Genomic DNA, 24,352 nt, shown 5'->3' with positions numbered 1-24,352 from the left:
AATCTAACACAGGTACCGGTCAGTTGAAGGCTGAACTGATCTCGGCGAGGTCCATTCTGATACCACCAATGTTAACTGTGGCCGGGAGTCAAACTCAGGTGGCTGAGTTCGTAGTGCGTTCTACCAACCAACGCGCCACCACTTTTAATAGGTGCTCGTAAACAGCACTTTTTTCACCAGTCTGTTATAGGCTACATCGATGTCTGCGTGTGTGGTGGTAAACATTGCCACTAAGAAGACAAAGGCGGCCGGGCATGGTGCTGGCTACCCACATGTGCCATACCAGCCTTCATGGTCGCTCGCTAACAGCACTTTCCCCAACAGTCTGTTAAGGCTACACGGGGGTATCTTTGTCTTTGTGTGCGGTGGTGGTGGGTGTGGTGGTGCCGGCAGACGCGATTGGGCCGGGCAGCCCACGCACCGTCGACGATGCCCGCGCGAGGAGGCTGTGCTCCGAGCTGCGCATTGGCACCTACTACGAGACGTGCGCCACCTACGGCCTCAACGTGGAGCGCGTCTTCCAGGAAGGTACGTGGGAGGAGGCCCGGAACACCGTCCCGGCGCTGGGAACGTTTGTTACGTCCAAAAGGAGGGGTGGGGAAACAGTTGTGCTTTATTGAGCGACGAATAGGGCTTTCACGTCTGGCAGGTGACCACGCATTGACCTTGTGCACGAGAGGCGCCCTGGCCGCTGTGACACAAGTGAGCAGTCTAAAGTTAGAAACAGGGTGGGCCAGGTTGACAAGGATTCCCCTCCAGTACCCGATTAGTGCAGCTCAGATGCTTGCAGTGACGAATATATCTCGTCTGGGGGCGTAATTGGTATACCTTGGAAACAAGGGACATCCTGATGTTTGTCTGGAAAGCCTTCCTGCACATCAAGGCTCTTGTTCTTTCTCGAGTTGGTCAATTTGATTTAAAATAGATGTTGGTGCTCAGAGGTGTTCTGGTTTAGTGGAGGGTTAAGGTTGTGATTGGAGAATCGTTTGGGTCAAGGGTTAGGGTTGAGGCTGGGGAAAATGTTTGGCCAAAGATTATGGTCGTGTTTAGAGAAGAGTTCAATTGGCACTTGTCCAAAGACCAAGCAGCTTTGCTTCGGATGATGATCAGAGCAAGTCACTGGATCGTACAGATGGCACTTTGAGAAAGAATCTCTCATAAAGACAGCCTCACCTTAATTCTGTCCAGGGGTTACAATTCGCTTTGGGCATAGACCTCAGGGCCTTTTAATACAGACGTCTGAGCAGTGCATCACTGGTCTTACACGGTCTATTTGTTTCCCATTGCAGCGTCTCCTTTGACGTGCTGCACGCACGCTGCTCAGCGAGTGTGTGCACACGCAGCACTGGGGTTATAGAGAGCCGCTTTGGTAGGGAACTGGCCTTCAGGAGTAAGTGCATGAATACGATGGCGTTCAACTTCTGTGTTTGCCGATGGTCTGAAATTTGGCATGAAGATATGGACGCGAACTCAGGACCGGTGTAACCTTCGTCAAACCTCTGCGCAGTTTGCCCCACTCTGTGTTGCAGGGCGATGAGAGATTTGAGGACGCACGCCAGGGCCTCGGTGCGCGCCATGCTTTCGTTGGATTTCTGAGATTTTGTTAAGGACCCGTCAAAAAGCTCATTTATGAGCCTGCACGGAGCGGTGCCAAAAAAAATCTCCGCCCTCTGTAGCCAAAGCGAAGACAATGGCTCTCAGCAACGGCAATGAGGAGGATGGTCGCTTGCTGTTTGACCGCCGCTGACCTTTGCCAGGCTGTCCCCTCTGTGCACATTTTACCGGCGAGCAGCGAACCCTCCCGTTTACAGCGAGCGAGCGTTGACGAGTCGGCAATAAAGAACACGCCTCACCCGAGCGCGTTGGGGAAAGTCACCTCGTGTTTAATAGATTACTTTGCAATTAGCCTCAGGGGTTGTGGTTTAGCCTAGTTAATTGTTGAATTCCTACGTCTATGTTTTTGTTGCTGTTGCTGCCACACCTCCTTCAGTGAATTCGACAACAAACAGATGACTGTTATTATTACTGCGCAATTGTCACACTCGAGGTTGAGAGAAAATGAAAGCGCTGCAATCGGTGGCAAACGGCTGCCGCTTGAGTTCATTTTTACTACGATTCACTTCTGACGCTTGAGCCCAGGTGTCCGTGCAGGAGTTGGCACTGGGAGGAGTTTCAAAGGTTTAGGAAATAAAGCGTCGGCCAAAAGAGAAATAAAAGAAACCCTCCAACAAACAAAAAAAAACACGCTCTCTTTATCTTTGTGAACAGGCTTTAAAGATGACGGTTCATGTTCCTTTTGGAATTGCACCACCGATGCTGGCAGGGGTGTAATGTGTGCACACTGGACCGGTTCATTCTCCTGTCGTGGCAGTTGAAACAATGACCAAGTTGCCTGTACTCTCCTGCCTCTGTCCACCCAGCAGTATAAATTGATACGTACGCATGCAAATAAAAAAACAGAGATCTCCCTTGCACTGCTCACGACAGAGTGGTGTGGCTGGAAAAAAACAAACCAGGTGCCTTTCTCTGTCTGATGCTGATCTCCACACACTGCACCAGGTACTCAGTTCCGGCTGAGTTGACTGATACTAATAATGATGCAATTTATAACGCGCGCAAATTTGCGGACCTAACGGCCGCAACTCAGAGGCGAGGAGCCAAGCTCAGAGAGGAAGCCCAGGGCCGGTTAAGATGTCAATCACCTTTGATGTTTGCCCTGGCAGTAATTGAACTCAGGTTCCTGGGTTCGCTAAGTACGACGCCACTGCTCCCCACACACGTACAAACACACACGTACAGACTAATATACACAAAGACAACGATCCCCCGTATAGCCTTAAAAGACTGCTGGTGCAAGTGCTGTTAGCGGACACTTATGAAGGCTGGCACGAACCACGCCTGGCTGGTCTTGTTTCCCAAGTTGCAATGTTTACACGCTGCACCAGGTACGCGTTTGAGGCTGAATCGACCTAGGGGAGGCACAGAACTGGTTCAGATAATCGTCACTGGTGTTGGCCATGAGCAGGTATCGAACTCAGGGCATCGGGTTCGTAGCGTAGCACGCTAAACCGCTACACTACCGCCTCCCCTTAATATAGTAGAGACTAATATACACACACATGCAAATGCTGTCCATTTTTCTATTTTACCACCCGTCCACCCATCTACCCGTCCACCCGTCTACCCATCCACCCCATCCACCCCATTCACCCCATCCACCCATCCCGCAAGGACCCGGCTCTAAGCGGTCTCATTACAGTGCAATCTCCTTGCTGCGCCGCAAATTAATCACACTCCTTAATTACCTCGCCGAGCGCCGGGGTTGAGATTTATTTCTCGGCCGGAGTTTAATTTGAGCTTTCCCGTGACAGCGCAGGGCTGCGGCAGCCGTGAGGGTGCGCAGCGGAGGCACTTGCCACTGGGGGAGGCGCTCGTTTGTCAGACGCTGCCCGTGACAGCACCTGCACTTGATTTTGAGAACAATTTTTTTTGTTAAATTGGGAAAAGTTATACTGCCTGCCACGGAATATCTAATCACACTTTATTCCGCGCGCCGGCCTAATGTGTGTATTTTACACTTCATGTATACAGCATAATTCATCCTAATTGCATTTGCTTTTGCGAATATTGCTAATCTTGTTTGCATTGATGGCAACGTTGAATTACAACACGCAGAGTGTTTTCAGCAACAGACCTGACACTGAAATATTCACCTTTTACTTACAACCACGTCACTCCATTTCATGCCATCTATCACACAATAAAAAAAAATACTCAAAGCCCTATAAATTTCTTTTTACATATCTATATTATTGCATTTAACTTGCTGAAAATGTTTTGGGGTCCAGAGCAGTAGGACTCCCCAATGAATAAAAAAAAAGCACGGAAGTCCATTTGGACAACTTTTCCAAACAGTACAAAACTATTAACTATTTTTATTTTACCAGGTAAGGCCCACTGAACTATATATCTCCTTTTCAGAAGCGACCTGGCCACAAAAGATAGCTCAACGAAGTGGCATATCGTGTGGAAATTGCAACCAAATACTCTAAAAGCATGCTGATGAACGTGCGTTTAGAAACAAAGTACACGTGGCTCTGGGGAGGTATGCGCGGGAGCGAGTGATAGGGCTGAAGACAGCTGCTCCATTCATAGTTGGCGAACAAAATTTAACTGCACAATTGTGCCCAAGCCTCCGAACCCTCACTTCCACGCCCGCCAGACACTTCTCGCTGTTGCCTTGCCGAGCTCGGCCTCGCATTTCTCTGCCCCACTCTGCTCCCTAAAGTGTCTCCCTTCTTCCCCGTCCTGCGGCTGCGGCTGCTGCTGCTGCTCACAGCCCGTATGCCGTGCCACCTGCTGTCTGTGCCACGGGACTGCTTGGGATATTGCGATCTCTGCGCAGATGTTTGCTGAAAGAGGGCTAGTCGTGTTGGGCTCAATTGCGGGGAATTACCGACGTACTTATTTACGTATTTATTTGTTAGTTTGGGGGCGGGAGGCCATGGGGGGGGGGGTGGCTGTGGTGGTTGGGGATGGGGTGGGGTGGGTTTTGGCGAGGGAGAGAGAGTAGGGCTGTGCGGCTCATGTGGAGGTATTGAATTTACAGGATGTGGAGACACATCTGTTTGTAAGGCAGCCTTTCATCTGGACTCAGGATGTAATAAACTGCAATTATCTCATTAACCCCACGTAGGGAGGAGGGGCCGGTGATCTCTGGCCGCCAGGCTGTTCCAGCTGTACCTTTAACCCCAACCTTCCCGCCAGTGTCTCCCCCCCCCCCCTCCAAGCCCAGCCTCGCCATCTCTTTGCCTCCCACCTCCCCTTCCTCCCTCGCTCCTCCAACAAAACATGTGCTCTGCTCTCCGTGCCGACGCTGCACGTATGCCCGAACACCACCGTCCACCCCCGGTACTTCTGGCCGCGCCGTTACAGGAGTGGACGTGGCCGGCTGGTGTCCGCTAGTGGCCACCGGCACGACGCTGCGTCGCCCGGTTTGTGCGCGGAAAATTCCCCCTGCGCGTGTGTCGCGCCACCGGCCTCCTGTCTTGTCGGGAGGTGGAGCGCGCGCTTGGTTTTTAGGACTCGGAGGCATATTTCCCGCGTCCTCTTTCGGACCATTGAGGAGCTAGAAGAGTCTCCGATGTGTTTTTTTGGGTTGTGCCGTCAGAGGGCTCTTACGGCACAACTGTGAAGGCCCAAGTGCTCCAACAACAGCACAGCACTCTTTAGACCTGGTGTCCTGCTCGCTTATTTTGGTGTGGGCTCGCTGCTCTGTACTCATGCCGTCTCGAGAGGAGTTAAAGGAAACTCATCGAAAAGTGCTCCCCTCCCCTGGCCTTCCCTGCTCCCTCTCACCATCAGCAGCACCCCGTCTGCCTCCCCCCTTCCCCCTCCCCCCTTCCCATTCATTGGTCATTGTCAAAGCGCTTTATTTGGAATCAATTGGCAATTATTGGAGGGGGTCCTTTTAAAGGTTTACCCTCCAGGGCTGTGGAGTGGGTTAGGGTGAAGGGGTCTGTGGGGTGGCGTTGGGTAGGGAGAGTTTGCTGACAGGGGCACGGTTTCTGTTGAACATGTTTTTCAGATGTCTGACGAGGTGAAAGAAAAAAGTATAATTACAGGGTCAGAGTTGGAGGGAGGAAATTTACAGCGGATGACTACACGTTAACCCCTGGCTCCCCAGCCAGCACTCCCCGCACCCCACGATGCCTCTGATGTAGGGGGAAGCCTACAAAATTGGCTAAACATGGGTTCGAAAAGTGCAGCGAATTAGGCGTTCCGTGAACTGTCGCCTGGGGATGTGTAATGTTATCGTAGGAGCGCTGCTCTTAAAACTGCTAATAATCCCTCTGGTAGATTTGTCCAAAAACATTCCCCACCGCGCTCTCCTCACTCGTCCGCCACGCAAACTCCCATCCGGTACCTCCCACCCTAACCCCCAACCCCTCACCCAGTGCGTCTCCTTTGCCGTGCTGGGTATAGCGCCACACGTGGCATCCTTTTTCCCCCCACATTAGATAAATGAGAATTTTCGAGGACGCTCTAAACTGTCAATTTGAAGCGATCGTTTTGAAATTGACCAAAAACCACAGCCGCCGTTAATCGGCAAAGCCAATCGGCGTCACGGCTACATCAGCCTGCACCCTCCTGGCCGCTCTGGCTTGACTTTGACAAAAGAGACAGCCGTGTTTACAAGGTGCAGAGCACGCCTCTGTGGTCCTTGTGGGAAATGACAGGGAGAGAGAGCGCGAGGGAGGGAGGGAAGGAAGGGCCTCCGGGAGGGAGGGAGGGGAAGGAGGGAAGGAGGGAGGGGAGGGGAGAGAGGGAATGATGGAAGGAGGGAAGGAGGGCGGGAATGGTGTGGCTGTGACTCTGTCCCCGCTCCATTAGTCTCGCGCTGTTGGAGCCGCGATGTGACATCGCGCCACCGGGACGGGGCGAGGCTGGAGTGTAATGAGGTCGCATTAATCGCGCAGCCGATTAAAGCGGATTAGGTAATTGATTTCAGAGATGGGGGTCTGCATCTCGGCTGGCACATACTGCCGTGCTGCTGGAGAGAGATTGGGGGTCAATTTGAGATTTCAAAGAAATAGGAGGGAAGAGGAAAAAGTAGCGATTAGTGGAGCAGGGCAGATGCCGTGCTGAGCGATGGGGCGTTGGCCTCCCTGTAAGGACACCTGCTCGTGGTTTCATGGCCTTGGCTTCTAACAACTTTTACTGGAGACTGATTTGCTTTAAACCTTTGGTTTTATATCCACGTTGAGGCGCGTGTCGTCAAAGGGACGTATTTTATGGCCAACTGTAGAAGACGATCCTGAGCGATGAAAATGGCCGCCCATTAGTCTGGCACGCCTCACGTTGACTGAATTCCACGTGTCGGATGCGACTTGAACAAAATCCACAAAAACCTCTGTGTCCAAATGAGTTGCGTGACCGAATTGAGGTTATAATTGGAGGAGAAGAATAAGAAGCGGCTGCATTGGCAGTGGTATACGAGCACAGACGGAAAGCTCCTCACTCGCCACCAACACCATTACCACTCCCTTTTAACAAACAACTCAACTAGTTTGCTAACATTTCACACAATTACGCTTCTTCGGAGATGTTGTGGGCAACGCTTCTGATTCGGCAAAACGTCGGCGCGCTTTGTGCGTCCGTTTCACTCGACGGGTGCGGAGTCTCATCTCATTAATTTGTTTTCCCCCCTCGGTGACTCTGCCGTCTGCCCGTGTTGTGGCGCAGTGGCCCAGAGGATCGTGGCCACGCGGAAGAAGCAGCAGTTGTCCATCGGACTGTGCAAGCCTATGGTGACGCCACCCTCCACGCCTGTCGTTCCGTCGTCCCCCATGGGGCCCCTGTCCCCGCACCCTGCGCAGGTGATGACACCACTGGCTGCTGTGCCCCTGCCCCTCCACGTAACACAGGTGACCACGACGGGTAAACCCCACAGCCCACGTGAGGCACCCATGGTCTCCCTAATGTTGCCAGCTTGACTCTTGTGTGAAACACAAACAAAGACAAAGGTCCACCGTGTAGCATTTAACATACTTCTAGGGAAAGTGCTGTGAGTGAGCACCTATGAAGGTCGGCACAGCACATGAGGGGGTGGGTAGCCAGCACCACGCCCGACCGCCTTTGTCTTCCCAGTGGCAATGTTTACACACCGCACCACCAGGTACTCATTTGAGGCTGAATCGACCGAGGGGAGGTTCAAGACCGGTTCAGATAATCGTCACTGGTGTTGGCCTTGAGCGGGAATCGAACTTGGGTCGCCGGGGTTCATAGTGCAGCGTGATAACCGCTACCCTACATGCACACATACACCCACACACCTCTCAATCCCAACATCCCATAATAGTAATAACAATAATGTCCTTTTGGAAAAGGCTTGGGGAGGCCTTCATCTAGCAGTTTCAAGATCATGTAAGATTATTGACGCAGAAAAGCCTTATGGGGTATTTCTTTCACACCGTACGTAGCCAACTGTGGTAATCGGAGGGATGGTTGGATGGTTCCATTAATGAGAGTTTGGCTTTACGTGGGAGGAAACCAAAGTGGCCAGAGAAAAACTCCGCTCACAAAGGTGGGTGATGCTCAATGCTCAACAATCTATTGCTGTGCTGCCATCTGCTGGCCGCCTTGCAATCCAAGCCAGCGGTTGTTCGTATCCACACACGCAGCCCTCCGTCCAAGTATTCACCAGGCACATACTTGCTTAACTTCGGAGATGTGACGAGATCGGGCACATTAAGGATGATTTAGTTGCAAATGCTTCAAAACACTGGGGAGCATGTGCTGCAGGCGGCAGTGTGTTTGTCAGCTGCGTGGCGACGTTATCGTTTACATTCTATCTGGGGTGCGGTTGAGCTGGCTGGCATGGCTTCACAGTCCAGTGGCTGATCATGTCTCCATCCAATGGAGATTGATGTCAACTAGCCGTACAATTAAAAATTATCTCGAGTGCACAGCTTCGTAGGCCCAATGGAGGGGCATGTTAATGCAAATCAGAGGTTCCTAGTGTCCGTGCCAGCAGACATATCTACGGACTTCTTTGTAAAGTTCCTTCTCAGCAGGCCTCATTGACAAACTCCTTTGTAAAGTTCAAAAAAGGTAATGCCCTTTTCAGTATAAGTAACACTGATTGTGGCATTTAAAATAAGTCAATAGCGAATGCCTGATTACAATGAAGCAAGGGTGAAAGAAAATTCAAGGAGGCGCTGCAGGTGTGAGGTTGTGCGGAGTGCCGTCGTGGTGCTGACAGTGAGAGCAGGCTGCCTGATTTTGCGGTCCTGAGCACTCGATCAAGAATCGACTGAGATTCATTTGATTGAACCCCCAAATAAATAAATAAAACTATTGTGCTGCTGTTGCTGCCAGGATTCAGCATCGCTACCACAAAGCTAAATTTATCCTTCTTACCGTATCGAGTCCTGTGAATGCTGGGACACAGGCTGCTGGTAATTGTGGTGGGGTGTGTGTGTCTGTGGTGGGGAAAGGTGTCATAGTGGTTTATAAACTGATGCTCCGCTCTTGCCAACCTGGGTTCGATTCTTGCCCATGATGCACATCTGAAACGGCAAGTGGCATCCGAACCTGGCCTAGGGCCTCTTCTAGGTAGCTTAGCCTTGATCGCAAAACCACCCTCTTCAGTGTCATTGTGATGAACAGAACATGGCCCTGTTGTGTGCTGTGCCGGCCTTCATAGTCTGTTGAAGGCTATATTGGGGATCTTTTTTTCTTTGTTGTGCCATGACTGGAACAGCCGTCTGCGCTGCACGGAGGCCTTTACTCACAGACGCACGTGGCGGCGGCGACAACAGTCGCGGTCATTCCTGCGCTCTCGTCATCGTCTGCTTCCACGCCGGCCAGCACTGAGCGCGAAGTGCGGATTGACAGCGCCATCACCCCCACGTCGTCGCGCAAGCAGCCGAGGCGTCGCTCCATATTCACGGTGAGTGCCTGCTCTTCGGCCTATACTGCCGTGCCCAGCACTCGAAGTTCGCGGAGCTGCAATAGAGGGCGACTACTCGGCTACAGGTACCGCATGTTCATCAGTAGGGATACACGCAGAGCTGGCTGGGTGGTTCGGTCGGCTATCACCGTGTCAGAGACACTTAGCTGGGCACAACTGGTCCACGCGAGCTCCGGTCAGCCTCACAGCAGCGGCTTTTGGCCCACTATCGAACAAGGCCATCTGGAACGCTCTTTCTTCCGATATTAGAAAGCCACTGGAGCTAGTCGCTTTTAAATAGAAAACTAATTTCTATAGAACTGCTTTTTGTGTATAGTTTTTTGTCCTTCCCCCACACCTCCGATGAGCACGGTTGGCTACATACAGTGTGAAGGAAGTTCAACATACATACATACCTGGGTTTGAATGCAGGTTCAACCATGGTGTAGGCCCGATCGCTAGTGACTGCACAAGAAGCCATAATCAAATTTGGTTTGTTGCTTCAGTTGGCTTAGTCTGTCGCTGAGGTTTATGTAAATTCTGTTTTCAAGTTCTGTTTTCACTGATGAGCTTTACACTGTCTGAACAGAGTGGATAAAACATGTGCCCCTAACGTCGATAAGTGACTCCATGAACTGCTCTGTGATTTCACCTCCCGCGACTGCTCCCTGACGCACTGTGACTTTGTGGCGCTCGCTGCGAGAGCTCCCAGTGTTAAATGTCTTCATCACAAGGCACCAATAGCACAATTAGAATTAAACTTTCAGAAGAGAATGTCAAAAATCAAAAGAACAATCCTATTATTATGATGAGTGCCACTTTTATGGTTAGTGGTTGTTTGGATTAAATTGCATTCAGGCGTTTCATACATCCAAATTACGTCATGTAACTTTGTGTGTGTGGGCAGCGGTGGCGCAGTGGTTAACGCACTTTGACTAAGAACCTTGCCACCCTGAGTTTGATTCTTTTACCAACCCCTACTGACCAGCCATGGTCAGGTATGGTCAAATTACCCCCATGCCTGGCACGTCGTCAGGAGATGCCTTCATCCAACAGTGGATTTTCAAACGGCTGTAAAATGTTATTGTAATTATTTTAAGTTTCTGTGTAATATTTATGTACACGTGTCACTCTGTAATAAATGTGTCCGTGCTGGTTGATTGAAAATGTAATATTTTTAAAAAAATCTCATTACCACTCGCAAGTCAAATATTTCTCTCCTGTGCCAATAGTCCCGGAAGGTGAACCTGGATGGCGAAAGGAGGAATGACGTCGGGAAAACGGACATCATTGGGAGCGGCAGGGAGATTCCCATTAAACAGGTGTGAGAAGGCGTTTTGTAAAAGAGACGTTTGGTATAAAACCTTATTTTCTACCTTTTGCATCCGTGCAATGGTCAGGGGCGGTCATTTGACAATCTTACAATTGCAAGTTCAAATCCCGGTGAGGTGAAGGTGGTCAATTCAGCCATATCATCCGAATGGGGGTCACTAAAATGAATACCACTTTGTCGACAGTCAACAGCAGTTGTCCTCTGGATAGACTCAACGCCGGTTATAGGAATGCAGAATTTCCACCACTGGCTCAGAGTTGTAAATGTGAGTTGAGTGTCACTGTTGGTTTGAGTTGGAAACCACTTTGACTTGATGTGAAATATGAATCTATTTCCTGCCGAATCTAAAGCAGTTTAACACGTAGGCTTTCACGATTGTAAATGTTGTGGATTTGCTTTCCAACACCCCGGTGTACTGTACTTGTAATGAATTGGCATGTCCTGTTTACATGACAAACCTTACTAATTGGCTGTGTCGGGTGGTGGCGGGTTTAACGACACATTTATATTTACGCAATCTAACCCAAAAAATAACCTATATTATGGACGAATCTAAAGCATTGACATTTTGGCCCCTTGTAGCTTTTTTAGGATGTAGGTGCATTGAACCACAAGTAAATGAACGTCATTGAATCATCGTATATGGACCCTGCAAATGTGGGCGAATACACACGTACGTGTGCAAACACGTAAAGGTATAAAGCCTCACGTCCGTGGGCACTTCCTACCGGACAAAAAAATAAAAAATTGCGGTATGAATGAAATGAAAAATGTTTTTAAGTCGTCTGAGAATGTCACCTTTGCTGTTGCCATTACTGCCGGACAAAAGAACGCGTCTTCGGGATCCGAGTGAGAATGAAAGGCTTCGGGGCTGAGAGCTCGTCGGCCGTTAAGCCAGTGATGATGCGTACGCGGTTGGTTCCCTGTCGCACTAAGCGAGGCCGGCGGCATATGCCGGTGGTCGGTAATTATCTCGTAGCTGGCGAGCAAATCAGGGCGGCTCATTTGGGACCGTTTGTGGACAGCCCTTGAAACGTTCGGCTTGATTTTTTTTCCGCTGAATGGGCTGTCAAGTGCGCAAATCATCGTCGTAATTATCTCTAGATCAGAGCCTTCAGCAGAGGACCGAAATTATCGTATTGGTGCCCGATCAAATGAATGTGAGGAGCAAAGCTTGGCCTGAATTTGCATTTTAAGCTGCTTGTTCTGTTTTTTGTAAAAATTTTGACAATGATTTTTTTTCTTTCTCCCACATGTTTTATTTTATCTTTACAGTCGGACTGGCTTAAAAAAATGTTTCACTGCTTAAATCGCGGGCTCGGCAGCAGTAATTTGAACGCCGCTTGCCAGACAGCGAGCGCGCTCGCGCAGACATCTGGCCACTCCGTTGTCAGAGTAATGGATGGCTGTAATTAGGCCCTAACGACGCGGCCATTTGCCCCCTGATTGTGAATATCAGACGACGTTCCGGCCTCATTAGGGGCGATGTCACGGGCCCTCGTTGCGCGAATAGCTCACAGCTGGCGAACGGGCCCACCGAGAAGGAAACAGCGGCGCTCTGATCGGCTCCGACTAATCGCGGCCTCTCCTTAATTGCTTCCGTTTCCCAAACAGCATAGGAACAGGCATTGTGTGCGCGTGTGCGCGTGTGTGTATATGTCTTTGTTTGCATATATGTGTGCATATGAGCGCTTGTGCATGTGCACGGGTGTGCGTCCGCGACAGCGGGCATCTGTACGTTGCATGTTGAAAGACATTATTTCCTTCCTTCGCCCTCTGTGTTTTAGTCGCCGATGTTATTTCCGTATCAACCGTATTAACCGGGCATGCTCATGTAGTGTTGACGCAACGCACCCCTGTCGTCGCCCGTCCAACTGCACACCCCTGCACCCTTCTTTTTCCAAAGTCAAGTAATCGCCGTGGAAACACGGGGCCCTTGTTTTGTCAATGCAGAATTTTCTTTTGTGCTGCGCCTCACCCCAATCTGCCCCCCCCCCCAACTCTCTTCCCTGTAATGAGCGATAACAAGCCGATCGAGACAAGTCCAATAGGCGAGCCTCGACTTTCATTGTGAGGGAACTTGGAATTGCTGCCTATCCCTAACTGGCGTCTCGGTGGAAAAATAATTAGGCTTTTTTTGGGATGCACGTGAGCCTGAGCGATTTGATCTCAGGTGACAAATAGCGATGTGCATTTGCAAAGATCTGTCATCGATGCTTATAATAATGTCAATCTTCACTATGCCTCGACAGCCACCAGAGTCGTGCTTTTCATGTCTGTCGATTAACCGTGGCACGTAATGCATATTCCTGTTTCACATTCCAGCGGTTACATTGTCCGCTTGCAGGTGGTGATTTATTTTCTTCTCTTTCTGGTTAATGAAGAGCTCAGTTTCGGTCACACAAGGAGAAATTATTACGTCGAGGCATTTCTTTTTTATTGAGTGGCAACGTCATTATTCCACTTGGGGGGATATTGGCAGACGCATGTATTCGCACACACAACAGTCTTGTGAGAATGTCTTAAGTGGGCATCGCGTCGATAAATCCCTCTTTTAATTGCACTGCTCCTACCCCTGGATAGAAGCACAACCAAAAATAGCTGCCATTTACTACCGACTGGTGGTAAATGGCACCTCAACATTCGTACCAGGTTTGGTGTACTTTAATGCCATGTAGAGTAGTAGAGTGACTGGAGGTCATTGGACAGATCCAGGTGTTAAGGGTTAACAAAATAGGGTATGCAAGATTGCACATGCACAAACAAACTAAAACACACACAAGAGATAAACACCCCCCATTTAACTTTATAAACTGTTGGAGCAAGTGCTATTAGCCACCCCTAATAAGGCTGGCATTGCATAGCAATGGGTTAGGGTCCTCTGGAGCATAAAGGTTTCGAGACTCAGAGGCTTTCTAGGATTATTAATTAAATAGCATAATTATCATTCATTTAAGATTGAATCTACCTAGGGGAGACTCAAGGACACGTTCAGATACCAATTATCACTGATGTGCCTCATTGCCAGGAATCAAATTTGGATAAGCAGAATAGGAGCTTGGTCCGCTAGCCACTGTAACACTGTCCCCAATAAACACAAAGATCCCCTCTATAGCCTTTTCCAGACTGTTGGGGCAAGCGCTGTTAGCGAGCGCCTATTTAGGCCGGCGCAGGTGGTGTGGCCAATGCCATGCCCATCCGCCTGTGTTCCAACTGCTAATATGTAGACATCGCAGTATGTGCTTATATAAGACTGAGTTTACCGAGCGGAGGCTCAAAACTGGTTCAGATAGTTGTCACCAATGTTGGCTATCAACGGGAAATGAACTCGGGTAACCGGGTTCGTATCGCAGTGTGCTAACCACTACGCTACTGCTCCGCACATATATTTTGTTAAATATATATATATTTAATGCACATGTTCATTCAAAGAGATGTGTAAGAATATGCATGCACTCGTGCAGCAATCGGCTTCAGCGAAGTAAAATCTCCATCTTATTTAATAAATGTTTACATTTCCGGCTGAAAATGCAGACAGCACAGACACATTGTGAGCAGCCGAGCATGACGCCAGGTTTTCGCAAACGCTGTCGACGAAATGGTCGAGTTTTTTGTTATGACTTCACGTAATTAACACGTGCATCTATTTCTTGGCGATATGGATTCGTTGACGATCTTTAAACCATTACACCCCCCCCCCCCTTCCACCACTACTCCGCTACCCGGCTAGAACTTTTGAGGATGCGGTTGTAACACAGAGTTTTAAAGTGCAGGCGCAGTTGGCAGTCTGGTGGTGAATGCTGTGCTTAAACTTAATTGCATGTGCCTCATTAAATGCACACTGAGTCGGATTCAAGATTCACCGAGAGAGTGAAATGGAGATAAAAACATATTCTTGTTCCGTGTTACAACTTTGCTCACGTATTCCTTGACCTGTGAAAGGCGCAACTTTGCCAAGTATCAATTAGACTAAGCACAAAATCACGGGTAATAGGGCTCCTCCTAAAAACGTCTTCTTTCATGAAGCCCTTGGTGGCTGCATTAAGGCAGTTTTAAGAACGGGTCTTTTATTGTTACGCGAAGGGAGAGAAGCCCTTAACTGCCTTGTGATTGTCTTTAATTTAATTCCGTGACACAGTTGTACGTGAGCCGATCACTGTGCGTATCCAGTTTAATAAACTGCATATTGGAAACAGGACGATGGCACTTAGCCGAGGACATGCCTGGGAAGCTCCCCGCTTCACTATGGGATACTGTTTAATGACGGCTCTAAAGGGGGATTAGCGTAACTGCAGCGATTGCACTGCTTTTCATGTATAAAATTCCTCTGCTTAGATAAAGTTTAAAGTGAAATATTGATATTCCTTTCAAAAAGTATTTTCTGGATCCACAACCCTCCCATGTATTACGTGCCGAGTCAATGCCAATCCGAGTCTCATTATTTTGCTAACCGCTTTTTAGCGCCACGGTACAAGATCCTTTCCGCTATTCCGAAGCACTTAATTAAACAAGTCACACTTTCCCGCGCGCCGGATTAAGAATCGACACGAGCAGCACAACAAGGATACGCGCGCTCGCCGCCCCAGCAGAGCTCTTCTCTTCTTTCTCTACGCGCCTCTCCAGACGGCCCTCGTGTCGCGTCCTCCCGCCGCACCGCCGGCGCTTTTGTAACCCGGCCCCCGCGCCGTGACAAGTGTCGTGCGTTATCCACGAGTCGCAGACGGGCGGAAGAGATGCGCGCTCGGCCCATTTCCTCCCCCCCCCCCAGCGGCCGCGCGGTGCGAGCGAATTAAAGAGACTTTATCTGGATGGCCGCAAATTCATCTCTCGCCGGTAACGAATGTTGACGGCCTTGAGCGAGGGAGTCCTGACCCCCCGAGTCGCCCGCCTTTTAACCCGCGTGATGGAAGGCCGTCGTGGTGGCGGCAGATGGATCCGTCCCCGCCATGCTCTCATTACCGCCTCCTCGTAGCCCCCTTACTTTGTCGCCACCGCCGCTGCCGCCCCCTCCCTCCCACCCCCACCTCCCTCTTTCTCAGCAAAACTTGCCAATATCGCTTTGGACCGGGGGGCGGGGGGGGCTGGAGACCGTGGATGCAGAAGGTATCGCAAAGGGAGAGTGAAGTATTTATCTTGGCGGGGCAGGTGAACGTCACAACACTTGCGCTACACGGCCCGTCGCTTTATCTGGACACGGGTGGCCCGGCCTTTTCAGTGCGAAAAACTTTGTGTTTGTCAGCGCCGTGTCCTGACCGTAGTGCTAACGCACCTTCTCAAGGTGAGGCCGGGTCCCCCTGTCCGTGCTGGCACTGAGATCATGCGGCCTCCGTGTTTGCGGGGTGATTTTCAGAAACATTTGTTAGGTGACGTTTGCAGAGATGTCTTTAACGGCCATGTTATTGTATATTTGTATGTTGAACTTCTTTCGCACCGTGCGTAGCCAACCGTGCTAATCGGAGGTGTGGGGGAAGGACAACAAACTAATGGTGTATGCTTGTCGTGAACAAATGGCGTTCACCTCAGGATGAAATGTAAATATGTAACCAAATGATATATGCATGCAGAATATCAAAGGTAACTGTGATAATTGCTGCAAAGTTAATTCCCAAATGTGGCAAACACTCCTTAGAGGTCTATTTATATCACGGAACATACTACTTTCATTCAACATCTTCACCTCCATTCAATATATCCTCATAAATAATGAACTTTTTTCAACATTAAGTAGAATTCTGTAAAATTAATTTTGACCCTTAATTTGAACAGAGGCGAGAGGGCATTCAATTATTCTAGCGCGCACGTTAATTTCCCAACGTGCCCCTCATTGGTCAATAAATGTAACAGAAGCGGTGAATAAACGAGTGAGAAACGTGGAGTTTGGCTGGAGATGGCGGCGGGCGCCTGCGCACGCCACCACCGCCGAGCCCACTAACCTCAAAGAGAAGTGACAGCCGAGTGGCCCGCGGTCCCTGGGCACCCTTCTTGGAGTGAGCGCGAGATAACGGTATAATTAATCACGGAGTCGATAGGATTCGACCGGCCCCCTCCCCCCTCCACTGGGGGAGGGGGCGGGGGCGGGTCCCGCCGGGACGGGCGACTCGACTCCGCTGCCGCGAGCCCGTTGTGTGAGTAGGGGAAGCGGCGGCGGCGGGAGTGGCGGCCGCAGCGCCGCGTGGGGACTCACGTTTGTGTCACCTGTGCCGCGTGGCAAACGCCTATCTGGAGAGATTATCCGACCTAGCTCCACCAGCGCGCTAGGTCGGATAATTTCTCCAGATATGAAATGTCCCTAGGATGGAGATTTTTGCAGTCTGTCTGCACTGGCTACTTAGATCTATGGGTTCGCATTTCGGGAAATATAGCGGTAAAATGTATCCATAATACCGGTTGCTTTGGGTTAGATCACTTAAATATAAATGTGTCATTAAACCCGCCACCACCCGACACAGCCAGTAAGGTTTGTCACGAAAACAGAACATGCCAATTCGTTACTAGTACAGCACACCGGTGTTTTGGAGAGCAAATGCACCACATTTACAATCTGAGTACGACGTTTCGCCAGTAATTACAACCGACATCATCAGGCAGCAGCCAGATTTGTAGAGAAATCTTCCTGTGTGGATGATGTATTCTTAGACGTCATATTTTGGTTGTCTGCTCTTGATTCAAGTTTTTCTATCAGTTTCTAAGCAAGCATTGTGACAATATTTCATTTCCTGAGATGGTTGTTTGAGAAGAAAGATATCTGCCCTTTTTCTTCTTGAAAATGAGAATGTTTAATTAAAAAATGTTAGAATTAACAAACATATAACCTATGACTTTGTGTCTATAATTCTAGATGCCACATCTGCCAACAGTTGCTGATGTGATGCCACTGAATGGTCTCCGTTCATCTGTTACATTTGTTATTGCTTTATAAATGTAACCTGTTTTTTTCGTAAATGCCGCTTCTGAATAAATTGGTGGGTCAATAGCGTTTTAGGGGTTTTGCAATTAGTATGCTTCAGTACTTATGGTGGCAGTCTTATGGCAGATTGTAAACTGCTCAACTCAACACATGATCAAGGAAATTCAATGCTATGGTGTTAGGGCTTTCACTGAACGTCGGCCCTGTTTGCAATTGTGGTCACTTTCTTTCTGTGTGATTTCAAAACTGCTTCGCCACCATATTTATTTTGCGGAATACAAAACAGCCTGCCATGGGCCATCCACACCACTGAGAGTGATGTGGGGGGTCATCTTACGTTTACAGCTCGAAGCCAGCGGTGGAAATTCAACATTCCTATGGTGGAAACGTGTCTTCCTTTAGCACAGCCACTATTGACTTGTGCACACAGTCAAACTCATCAACTGATTTGTGAATTATTTACATTTAAACCGAAATTCGCAATTCAGTGGGTCGCCCAGCCCAAGGATTGCGCAACGGTTGTAGTTGAACTCCCTTTTGTCATTTTGCCGAGTTGCAAACCAGTCCTTGGTGGTCATATTGCAGCCGGGGGGTGGGGGGGCGGGGTGTGGGGGGGGTGTGGGGGGGGCGTTGACGGAGATGATGAGCCTTGATGGAACGGGATATGGGGCACGTACCACTCCTCCTCCATCCCCGGGCCCAGTTCGCCCTAGGCCTCGGACCTCGTGTAATTACTCCTTCCCAGAGCACAAGCGTGCTCTGTGCTGCCACACGCACAGACAAGGGCCCCTTGTTCAGACGCTTAGACAGACACGGCAAATGCGGTTAGCGAGCACTCATTAAGACTCACGTAGTGCGTGATGGGGCAGCATGGCTCCTATCACCATCACTCGTATCAGTAAGGCCTAGCTTATTTTTTCGTGTACTTGTTGACCCAGTGAAGCCTCACCGAGTCTCCTCTTGACACTTCAGGAGGGTGCTGCCAAGCGTTTCTCTAATCTGGGGCAATTACAGCTATATGTAATCCCAGTTGACTAATTTGTGTGGGTTGTATTTCAAATTTGTCGATTTTTGGACCATGATGCCGGCACGCAAATGCCCACTGCGACGACGCGTAGAATGTTGACAATGAATACACCCATAGTCACAATCGGGGCCGTTGGTGGATTTGAACCGTGACCCTCTGCAACAAGTGCACGTTCTTCCTTCCGATATTGGGAAGCAACTGGAGCTATGCGCTTTTAAATCTCGATTGAAAACTCATTTCTTTGGTTCTGCGTTTTTTGTTTATTTTTTTTGTTCCTTCTCCACATCTCCGATTAGTTGGCTACATACGGTGCAAAAGAAGTTCTACATACATACATACATCACATGAACACCCCCCCCCCCCATACCAGGGACTCATTTTGAATTGACCTCTGGGAAGACATCTACCGTGGAGGTAGAGCGATCGCATCAACTCGTATGCCAGAGTTAGATGGATTGTTGCATCGCGGCATACAGAGTGGGTGGTGTGGCCAGCACTATATCCGATGTTTACACGTTTACACCTCACACCAGCTACCCATTTAAAGATGTCCCAGGACCGGTTCAAGTATCGCTCGTCACCAATGTTCGCCATGGCCAGGTTCCAGTGTATCCTCGTATACAAAGACAAAGATGCCCCTTGTAGCCTGCACAGGCTGTTGAAGAAAGTGCTGTGAACGAGCACCTTTGAAGGCCTGAATGGCGCACAAGGGGGTAGTGCGGGCAGCAACACACGTGCGCCAACACGCACAAGCCCTTGTCTTTTGCGGCTGTTACTTATTACCGTTCCAAAAGGCAGAACCTGCCCTGGGGGAGGTATGTCACCAGTGGCACAGGCAGTACCGCCCGGGCAGAATGAGATGCAAATGGGATAAGTGTGGCCCTAGCACTTGGGCCTCCTATTACGCCTTTGTCTCTCGTGTGTCCCCTAAGTGGCAGCCATTAACCTGGTGCCCAAGGGTTTCTGGGGGCTGAGGGAGAGAGGTGGGCGGTTGTGGGCTGATGGAGGAATGGCTTGGCCAGGGTAAGCGTGGGCTGTAATTGTGGTCCCTTTGATCTGCAGAGCACTGCCAAAGGAATGTGTTTTTTTATGTTACTTTATTATATCTCAATTAGGGATAATATACGGGGGGGGGGGGGGCTTGACAAACTGCGCACGCAGCGGCTCGGGTATTGATAATTACATTAAAGAATGGGAATAAACGTGACACTTCCACTCGATTGTGTAAGTGGGGCATTTGAATCTTTAAACGTTTTACAGTTGTTACCTTTCGTGAGGACGAAAACTGCTCGGTCAGTTTAAGCGTTTGACGCGTTTTTTTGTCATGCCCCCTGACGAGCTGAGATTTTGATTCTCGGTTGCGGCTAACATCAGTGGGTGGGTGACGCCTGAACCGGTTCTGCCCCCCCCCCTCACACCGTTTTACTCCACAAACCCCCACTGAGCAGTGTGGTGAAATACGATCAAGCAATCGCCAGGGACTACATGGTGTGGTGAGGCCTTCATTCACAGTGGATTTTGACTGATGGCTGCAAGTTAAAATAAATAGTTTTAATCTAATTATTTTCGTGAGTAATGTCAACATATTATGCTCCTGCTGTTGCACTGTTTTGCGTATAATGCTATTTGACCAAGGGCACACACAAAAACGATGAAGTTGCATCTTAACTGTAGGTTCTGGGTGAAGCATATTATATATTGGCTTTTTCGACAAATATATAATAGTATTTTATAAAAAAAAAACCAAAGGTTTGTTTTACTTGCTGACCCAATACCGCTCAATCCATATCCAGAAATGCATGAGCTGCTCTGCAGTTTTGAGACATGAACACACCTCGCTCTAATTAGGGCTGATCAGCAAGTCATCTCCAGCCCCTGACTGCTGGGAAGAGCTGAAATTGATATATGGGCAAGGGACACACAGATAAATCGCAGTGCCTATGAAAGTAGCAGCAGCACACAGAACAGCAATAAATTATGTTAACGCTACACCTCACTGAAGCATCATTAACATAATATACTTTTAAAAAAACCCAGCCCACCAACACAAATTGTATTTCATGCTCACACCGATCACTTTTAATGACCTTTACGCACGATAGTCCTTCGCCAACTCTGAAGTGCGGCGACCGCCTCCTGTAACGTAATCTTGTCATCGTTTCTTCCCTGCGCGTGTCTCGTGAGAAAATGAAAAGTTGAACGAAGCACGCAGCGAATATACTATCCCGCCATCATTCCGGCGTTATAAGCGCCGGGCAGAAGATGCCATCTCGGCTTAGAGGCCTCACCCCTCGCCTACCTCCGCCCGCAGAAACACTAAGCCGCCGAGATGTGCGCATCCTTCGACAAAGTGTCCCTCCGAATGAAGGATCACCCAAACCTTTGTTCAGGGGATCGCCTTTAATTAGTTCTCATTTGTGGGGGTATTGATCACACGGGGTCATTGCCTCCACCCTGCATGGGTCGCCTTTGACACCATGAGTAATTGGCTGTGTCTCCACGTATGTACGCGCGTCCACGTGTGTGCGTACGCACGTTAGGTACGCACGCACATACGTACGTATGCTCAAGACGAAAGCCATTCGTCTCGACGCTGGTATTACTGTGCTGGCTAGGCCAGTCGTGTGAAAATTGTGGTTACAGAATGATTTTTAACATGAACTTTTGGTGTGACTTTTACGACAATCACTAATGGCTTTGCTCGCACAAGGAGCGAAATGGAAGTGATCGCGATGGCTGGAATACCGGCCGGTGGCTGTGTTGTGCATGCGTTTTAGACTTGTTGTGTATGTGGTCGTGTCTGTCCAGGGTTTCCTGATGAAGAGGAGCAGCAGTTCTCTCAATAAGGAGTGGAAGAAAAAATATGTGACGCTCTGCGACAGTGGCACCCTCACCTACCACCCCAGCCTGCAGGTAAGCCATAGGGCCTCGCCAATCTCACGCATTTGCCGATGACTAAATCACCTTACGTGCTCCACATCTTGTTGTCTTGAAAGCTAATCAGGTTTAAGCCTGGTTAGTACCAGAGGTTTGCCAGGTGTTGTAAGTGTGGGCCTGTGAGGTGTGACCAGGAGATGGCGGTGCTGAGTGCCAACCCCTCCGATGCGTGGTCGGTTTTCTTCAGGTTCTCCGGTTTTTTCCCGATATGAAGCCAAATTTTCAACAATGGAATTGGCCAAACACCCCAATGCAGGACCCTCCTGAAAAATAGTCTTCAAGACTCAGTGAGGCTTTCCCGGGATAACTAAATATTATTATTGGAATTATAATCCACACCATTATATATTTATAGTACGTTTTCACAACTTTTAAAAAATACAAATTAACACGTAGAAGTTTGTTTTATTGATGGCAGGGTCCCACATTTGACCTGTCAACATAGTGCCAGATGCCATTCATGTTTTCCAACAAAACACTTTTAAATTAAACGAGGCAGCCTCTTTCATCTACGAATGAATCTCGTTGCCAACTCGCGATCTCACAAAGCGATGCCGCTGAGACCACAGCATGAGCAAGAGCACCCTCAAACGACCATGGGGAGATGTTTGCGTTCCCAGCTGAGCGAGTCGACTGCCGCATGGTTAGCATGATCCTTGGGTGCAAGGAATTCAATTGGGCCGCCGCTGTTCAAATTCCCCCCCCCCACCCAGCACCCGGGCCCCTCCGGCCCGTGCGCACCTATTGCAGTTGCACCGCCTGCACACTCGCAAGCTACTCCAGTGGGTTTAGGAGCACCGTTTGTAAGTTTGTCGATTTGTGCGCTGTGCGTGGGCTGCGTTGGTTGCAGTACGGGGATTGCGGCCGCGGCAGCAGTGAGAGAGAGAGAGCGGCGCGTGCCCTTGCGCGCTGCCGCGCTGGGAAGCGCCGCGACGAGTGAGACAGCGCTACTAAGCTCGTTAGGCTGGCTGGCGGCACGGGGAGGGTGCGGGCGGAGAGGCGGGAGCACGTGGAGGCGGGGTGGGGGGAGCGGGTTCGCCAGGGGAGGGAAGGAGGTTGGTAGTGGTGGGGGGGCGTTCGAGGCAGGAGACGAGAGAGAGGGGGGGGGGGAGAGGGTGGTGCCGCGCTCCGCACTTGATCCAGCCTGAGGAGCAGACGCCCGCCACCTCCCTTCCTCCCCGCGCTAATTAGTGCAGCGGCGGCAATTAACATGTTTGTCGAAGCTAATTGAATGTAACTCGGTCACACGCGTTAATGGCTGCGCGGCTGGCAAAATTCATATTCATCCGCCTAATGAGATGGATGGCAGCTCCACACAACTCAATTAGGGCGCAGCGTGTGCACCCGTGTGTCCGCGGTCGCGGCTGGCGTGTGCGACGCACGCGTTTATTTTTCACGAATTATTTTTGCTTACTTGTCATTAGCTGCGGTATTCGTGTTATGGGTTTTTTGGTTTTTTTTTTCTTCTCTTTCTCGCGTGGCACGGTTAAGGTTCGTGCTGCCGCACACGAGGAATGTCCGGGTCAAGGAGCTCGCCGCTAATTGACTCGGGGTACTGATTGGTTTTTTTTTTGTTGGGCTGGTTGGAGTGCGGGAGAGGGGATGGTTCTCTAGTTTTTCGGGCTATCGAGAGAGTCCCAGAGCTCGGGTTGGGAATCTGGAAAGCAAGGCCAGGCCACCGCTGAAGTGGCATTTTATTTGCAAATGAGTCACAAGAGACCCGGCAGTGTTTGTTTGAAAGTGCTCAAAGGCGTAATGGCGAGGCTAGGCTTGCCCCCACCACCTGGTGCTTTAGCTCCAGTAAACGCCGGCTGTCTCCACAGTCACTAATCCCCGCTAATGACTCGCTCAATAACAAAAACAATAGCAGTGCTGCACGCTGGGTCAAGTACGGTAAATTCATAACTAATTGGGCTCCGTGATCTCCCCGTGAAATAGATAAAAAGCACGTAAAGTTGCATGCTGTACGCGGACACTTGCTATTTTTTGTTATAAATGAATGTTGGGTACATTTGATGTGAATTTGTATTTATTGCTGCATTATTAATTATTGCAAACCAGTCCTGGGCCTCTCCACACTGTCACCCCGCACTGACCAGAGTGGTGAAGTATGGTCTCTCATATCAACACAGTGTTGGAGTTTAATTGGCAAAAGGGCTGTACATTTTTACTTGTACGTACTATTCCAAAGACACCAAAAGCAGTCGAAATTAAGTTAACATTGAAAGCAAAATGCAATTCACTATGGTCGTGTCACTAACCTTGTCAAGAGGTCATGGTGGCTGGGAGTTTCTAATTTAAAACGGCATCATTCACACGGGGATGAGCAGCTCTCACTTTGCGACCAAACCTTGCGTGCCAGGTATTCAACAAGCCGGCACCGATTTAAATCAATGGATGCTGAGAAAACCCATCGCAAACAGAACGGTGCATGCCGGCTGCAAACAAATACGTTCGATAACACTGCAGGAATTCATATTCTTTGGGTTTTTCGGTAAAGCCACGTAGATAGTAAAATAATAACAAAATCACGACGTTTAGATCGCAACACAAGCAATCGTCATCAGGTGATAAATATGGCGGGTGAGCTGCTGAGGCAGGAAAAATATATGGCGGGAGCGCTGCTAAGGTTTGAGATGGGTGTAGTCCAAGGGTCAGTGGGCGGGGCTAGAGATGAAATTTGCATGTAAATGT

The 24,352-nt window shown here is 49.5% G+C and overlaps 1 protein-coding gene across 3 annotated transcripts in view; it reads left to right on the top strand.

The window, feature by feature from the left end:
* Window positions 1-24,352, top strand: part of LOC144941196 (arf-GAP with GTPase, ANK repeat and PH domain-containing protein 1-like) — a 165,774-nt gene that overhangs the window by 84,417 nt on the left and 57,005 nt on the right. For 2 of the 3 annotated variants that reach the window (XM_078867809.1, XM_078867790.1), the window contains exons 6-10: window positions 394-528; window positions 7,246-7,427; window positions 9,266-9,454; window positions 10,687-10,776; window positions 21,530-21,634. In XM_078867809.1, coding sequence (XP_078723935.1) covers window positions 394-528; window positions 7,246-7,427; window positions 9,266-9,454; window positions 10,687-10,776; window positions 21,530-21,634 — 701 coding nt within the window. The remainder of the gene's footprint in view (window positions 1-393; window positions 529-7,245; window positions 7,428-9,265; window positions 9,455-10,686; window positions 10,777-21,529; window positions 21,635-24,352) is intronic. The other variant, XM_078867799.1, reaches the window with a different exon arrangement.

The sequence above is a fragment of the Lampetra fluviatilis genome, chromosome 2, assembly GCF_964198595.1.
Source record: "Lampetra fluviatilis chromosome 2, kcLamFluv1.1, whole genome shotgun sequence".
NCBI lineage: Eukaryota > Metazoa > Chordata > Hyperoartia > Petromyzontiformes > Petromyzontidae > Lampetra > Lampetra fluviatilis.
Note: the sequence above shows the minus strand (reverse complement) of the source record. Positions and strands in the feature narration are given on the sequence as shown.